Source organism: Armigeres subalbatus, chromosome 2 (assembly GCF_024139115.2).
Source record: "Armigeres subalbatus isolate Guangzhou_Male chromosome 2, GZ_Asu_2, whole genome shotgun sequence".
Classification (NCBI taxonomy): domain Eukaryota; kingdom Metazoa; phylum Arthropoda; class Insecta; order Diptera; family Culicidae; genus Armigeres; species Armigeres subalbatus.
The window spans coordinates 319,475,176-319,481,013 of NC_085140.1; the positions used below are offsets into that span (position 1 = coordinate 319,475,176).

General features: G+C 39.5%; 1 protein-coding gene across 1 annotated transcript; it reads right to left on the reverse strand.

The window, feature by feature from the left end:
- Positions 1–3,826: 3,826 nt before the first annotated feature.
- Positions 3,827–5,303, reverse strand: LOC134216796 (lipase 1-like). Its single transcript, XM_062695595.1, has 3 exons — positions 4,539–5,303; positions 4,327–4,482; positions 3,827–4,271 (listed from the first exon to the last, which is right to left on the reverse strand). Exons 1-3 carry the CDS (start codon positions 5,214–5,216, stop codon positions 3,867–3,869), a joined length of 1,239 nt encoding a protein of 412 aa, XP_062551579.1. The 5' UTR covers positions 5,217–5,303; the 3' UTR covers positions 3,827–3,866.
- Between the last annotated feature and the right edge of the window lie 535 nt (positions 5,304–5,838).

The window sequence follows — 5,838 nt, forward strand, 5'->3', positions numbered from 1 at the left end:
ACCCATCAAAGTTGGTGTACCGAAAGGTAGCAATATAGGCCTTCTTCTATTCTTCTTATATGTGAACGACATAAGCAGGCTTAAACTGAAAAGAAATCCGCGTCTCTTTGCTGACGATACTGCTTTATTCTACCCAAACCATGTTGCAAATACAATAGTAAATGACATGTTGGATGACTTGACCATTTTATCCAAATATTTCGATGATACCTTCTATCGTAAACATATCTAAAACAAAATTCATGATTTTTCACTCTTTTCGTAAAAAGATAGACCTACACAACCAAGTTTCGTTCAACTCTTGTTGCATAGAAAAAGTAAAAACATTCAAGTATTTAGGTTTAATTCTGGATTCCACATTATATCACATAAAATATGTTGAAAAAAAGTTTCATCTCTCTGCGTAGGGTTAGTTATTTCGTCTCACGTGATATTCTTTTAAGGTTCTATTTTGCTCATATTAGCTACGTAATTCTAACTTGGGGTCATACATCCAAATCATCGCTTAAAAAGCTCAAAACTCTATAAAACAGGTGTTTGAAAACTATATTCAATAAACTTCTCCTTTTCCCCACTTTGCTATTTTATTCTGATACATTACACGCGTAATCAGAGATCTATTGGCCAGTTTTAAATGTGGTACAGGCCATTTGTGGTCCATAGAATAAATTCTCGTACATAGAATAGATGTCTCGGATGAATTGTGAACACATTCTATTATATGTTCCACAACGGTCATGTATAATATTCCAAACAGTCCGCATAGCCTTTGGTTATGTAGATAGACCTTAACGCTTTATTCCATGAAATTCTTGGATAACTGGAGCAATAGATCAATTGTAGCATCATAATCGGTAGAAGATCCTGTGCATCATTTTTTCGTAACTTTAAAAAAATAGGTATGTATTTTATTTATACACGATTTTCTTTTTACACGCATCAATCATTTTGAAAAAAAAAATAGTTTATTTCAGTCACTGGAAAGTTATTAGAAAATGTTAGAAGGATAGCTAGATTTGGTTCGATTAGCAAGAAGCAGTGCGACAAGAGGGAGTTGGGCCCACCACCGCACCGGATCATCCCTCAGTTGATATGTGGATGGAAAGACAGCATGGAAAAGTAAACTTTCATCTTATACAGTTCCTGTCGAGCCACGGCGGAAATTACATAATTGGTTCGGGCATATTATTATTACAGTCGAATCTCTACATGTCGATGTTCTGTTTCTCGATATCTTTCCCTTCGATAGCTCCCTCGGTACCTCCAACCCAATATAAATTTTGCTTTTTGCACCTCGATAACCTCGTTAGGGTAAAAGTTCCCATAGTCGTGGGTGTTCCTATAGTTGCGGTAGTGTTATTTTCACATAATCAACGTATTAAACGCAGCAACCCATGTGAATATTCAATTTGTTGACCTGTCATTAAGTGAAATAAAATAAAACAGGTTGGAAATCGCATCAAAATCGGTAAAGTATCACTAAAATACCTTATCTTTGTCTCTGCTTCGCACCAATAATTGCGGTAGTGTTCCCATAGTTGCGAGGATCATATGAAAACAATGGGATTCGCAACTATAGGAACACAAGTTAAAAAATACCGCAACTATTGGAACATTGCACCAATAATTGGATGTATCGTTTTAGGTAACAACGATGGATTCTACTGCGACTAGACCATTTTTAGATAGAAATATAATTGAGAAGCTTTCGAATAAATACTTAAGGTAAGCGAAATAAAGTACAGAAGTGGTGTTAACGAACAAATGGTGGTTCAACTAGCTTAGTTCCTCCACTATTGGGTCTTTTGCCCTATCGCGATATCTCTCACCCTCGATGTATTCTGTACATATTTTGCTCAGCATTCTCTCTCCCTATGTCAATATAATCAAATTTCTTGATTACTAGACCATCTTTCCGCAATAACAAACAAATCAAGAACAAAAAATGGCAGGAGGTGCTAGTAGAAGCCTAAGTACTAGAACGCTAGTGGCGCTGTAGTCAATTAAATTATTTTGCTAAAATATGCTTCAACAAGCTTCAATTGGCCATAATTTATACATCATGTTGTAGTGCATGTTTTGTTTCATCACCAAAATCGGTTTGACACTTGTAGTGCCAGTACTTTGGCTGCCATGTCGAAGTGACCTAGATGTTAGTCACGCGAACAGGAACGACATTAGCAATCTAATACTTATGCATCTACTGGGTTACTGCTCCTGAACTTCATCTCATAGCTTCAATATTCATCCCATGAAAATCAAAGCAATGAAAAGAAATTTGATTTGTTTATAATTTTTGTGAGCTGTGATTTTCGATCTAGTGCCTATTTCAATGCTTCTTGCATTTCTCGATCTCTCCTTTATCTAGAAGGTCCATTCAATATCGAGAAGTGGAGAGTCGACTGTCGACAAAAACTAATGAAAGTTAAACGTAGCTTTCATGTACGTTCCTAAGTTCAAGTATTACATAATTACGAAGTTCTGCTACCCCGTACAACATCCAAAGAGGATAAATGTCGACCTACAATTGAAACCCATTCTTTGTCCGAGGCCCGATTCTACCGCTTTTGAAATCAGAATCAAACTCGGACTTGGGCAAAGGTAAAAGGGTATTTTGTGCGGCTATACAGATTCGAAGCACATGCTTCGTGTAAGTGCACAGTCAGTGCTCCCACCGACCGGCCAAAGTCAAAGCAAACGCAAACGCCTTTCAGACTGTCTGATCAGGTTTACGGCGCTGTTCGGGCGCAACCTTTACGAGCCGCGCCCCAAAATCGCCCTAAACAAAGCTAAATATCGTGGTTGGTACCTTTCAACTCCTTCTGAGCAAAACGGCGAACAGATAGGTACATGGGCTGCTGCTCACCCAACCACTATCTGCTCCACATTGATAGTTGTTTATTATGCTCCACCCGGAGTTTTGAGACATATCCGAGCCCAGACTGAAAGCGAGTACCGCTGCAGTGCACCCGCGGCGCGAATGTACTTATACGTTGGAGTGATACAGTTTTAACTTTTAATGTCATTTCGTCACTTGGGCCATGTGGGAACCAAGACGGGATTTATGAAGGCCCTTTTGGTTTTTTTTAAATCTGCTTCTTAATTTTGTTGGCAACGAGCACGGTGCTATAAGTTGACAGAAGCGCATGGGTGGTAGTCCAATATCCAAAAGTAAAGGTTTCAGCAGATCATAAAACTGTCCAGTGTCTAATAGGTAAAATGCTACCACCCGCCACCGCTATTAGAATGATTACATGGGACTTGACAGTGTGTCGCCCAACCGGTCCGAGTGAGTTGGTTTCAAATCTCTGTCAACAGCTTGACCATAAAACAAATGAGCTGGAAATTTGCTTGTGGATTAATTTGACTCAATTTGTTGACAAATTATAGGTTCGTGTGGCCTCTTGATGTGGATTCATGTTATTTGTACTTTTTAAGCTTTCCATGGCACTACGTTCATACGCGAACATGGCCTGGTTCTTATCTTAGTGCTGTTGATATATACATTATTATGTGAAGGTTGTTTGGTACACCCGATTCTGTTTTTACACGGATTTTTTTACACGGCCGTGTAAAAAAATCCCATACAAAATTTTTGCAAAGTTGCTCCATTTTGCATGATTCGTCGAGAAATCATAAAACTTTTTTTACACGGATTTTCGAATTTTGAACTGAAAACTTTTTTTACACGGAACGCATCCCCCGTGTAAAAAAGAATCGGGTGTATTAGCAATTTTAAGACAGTAAAGATTTAAGTATAAGACTAAATTTTTCTTCATTAGTCCCGATTGGCGCCGGATATAACGGGACAAGCATTTGTGTTGATATACAGCAGAGTTTATTTTTTTACTTTACACCCAGTAACGCTAATTGAACCCTACAATTATTTTATCGTTGAATTTCTCCAAATTGGCAATTACTTTACCATAAAGCAGTTCTTTCACATCCTTAGCGATCAGGAAATCCATATGATTGAACAAATCCATTCCTACCCGATGAACTTCAACTAAATTCGGAAGCTCTGCTGCCAACCGTAGTACATCCTTTTCGTGCGTCAAATAGTCGTTGGGGCCATAGTGCAGAATTACCGGCGCTATCACTCTGCTCAAATTGTACGCAGGCGGTTCCGGCTGGTTATACACAAAGACGTTTTTCAGCTTACCGTAGTCATACTGTCGGAACATCGCAGATCGAACCTCTTGCCCAAAATGTACCAGCTGCTTAGTGGAAGACCCCGCCGGGATGTGACCCAACAGAATCGGGATCATTTTCTGGAACGATTTGTTTGATTAAAATTTTGCCTCATTCAAATTTGTGGACTTTTACCGGTTCCACTTGATCCGGATTGGCGCCAGTCAGCTGAAAAAGTACGTTCACGCATAAATTGTTGACCTTGGACTCTGGACAAAGGTATTTCGCCACTTCTAACACAACTGCGGGGATGGGCTTAAACTCTTTCCAGCTGAAAAGATGTGCGATGGTCTGGAAAAATTATCACTCAGACGATATATTCGTAACGTTCAATCACTTTCACTTACGGAAATGGCATCGAGATGTTTCACCAAAACCTTCAACAGTGGACTGTTCATGTGTTCCAGGTAAGCTACCGGTGCCAACTCTTGGGCCAACACAATCTTCTCGTTGTACTCAGGTCGCTCAGAACACATTACCAAGAACACGGTCGTTCCCTGCGAATGGCCGATGTAATGCAGCTTCTCCTTGTCCGTAACATTTAACGTGTAGTCCACGATTTTTGGGAGGTCATATATCCCGATTTCATACCAAGAAAAATCCCAAAACTTATTCATGTTAGGGGTGTAGTTGGTGTGATTCCGTGAGTATCGATTTCCCCTAGCATTCGCAAGCCACACATCGTATCCTGCGTCACTTAGAAGGTAAGCCAACGCATTTCCCGGTCCCAGTAGGACCCAGTCGGCCGAAGACGCAAAAACACCGTGCATCACAAGCACCGGGGGTAGGCGTTTATCGAACTTCGTTGATCCACTTCCGGTGATTCGATGTAACTCCAGCACGAATCCATCGTCGGTTTGAACATGGTGCGTCTCGATATGGTAACCGTACTTGGTGACAAGCTCCACGGTACTCAATTTAGCGTCTTCTTCCTCAACCTGAAGACTGTCGTCACCGGGCAAAATAAACGCTTCGGACTGGACTAAAGAATGAACTAAACAAAACGCGATGAGAATAGGCAACATTTCTGAGATGAGATCTAATCTCTATCATAGGCAACAACAAACTAATTTTAAAATCACGAGCCACCGACAGGTGATAATCAACTGGTGAATTGAATGCTTTCTTATCAATAAGGCGTAGGCAGTTGGAATTAACGAGTTCGACCCAATGTGATAGCAACTTTGCTGTTTATTTTCTTCGACCATCACTTAACAACACTTCCGAATATTATCATTTGTATTATCGATTTTAAATCAAGGTTGAGGTGTTCACAAAGCACTTGTACTTTGTTGAAGTGGAAATGTATTAGATGTCCTATTACCCTGTCATAAGATGAGTTTTGTTATTCCATTTTATTTCACCACGTTGTTATCTTTACAGATACGTATGCATTTTGTACTCAACTGTAAGGCCGTCTCGTGCTTAAATCGGATCGAAATAAATGGAATAGTCTTATGACATGTGAAGAACTTCCACTACAAGAGCTTAATAGTTTTCCTTTCTCATTGTTTCCTACTGAAAATTGGCCAGTTCAGATTATGGTCTAAGAATATATTTTATGGTCAAAATATATTTCCTCTAGACAAAACCGAGTGAAAAATTCAACCTCATTTGTTAAGCAGCTATCTCTAACCTAAATTAATG

What these genes read in the sequence shown, in the direction of transcription:
- LOC134216796 (XM_062695595.1), bottom strand. Translation starts at nt 5,216, where the DNA reads ATGTTGCCTATTCTCATCGCGTTTTGTTTAGTTCATTCTTTAGTCCAG. An exon ending in AACATCTCGATGCCATTTCC is followed by an intron (nt 4,483 to 4,538) that starts GTAAGTGAAAGT and finishes TAATTTTTCCAG; the next exon opens with ACCATCGCACATCTTTTCAG. An exon ending in ATCCGGATCAAGTGGAACCG is followed by an intron (nt 4,272 to 4,326) that starts GTAAAAGTCCAC and finishes AAATCGTTCCAG; the next exon opens with AAAATGATCCCGATTCTGTT.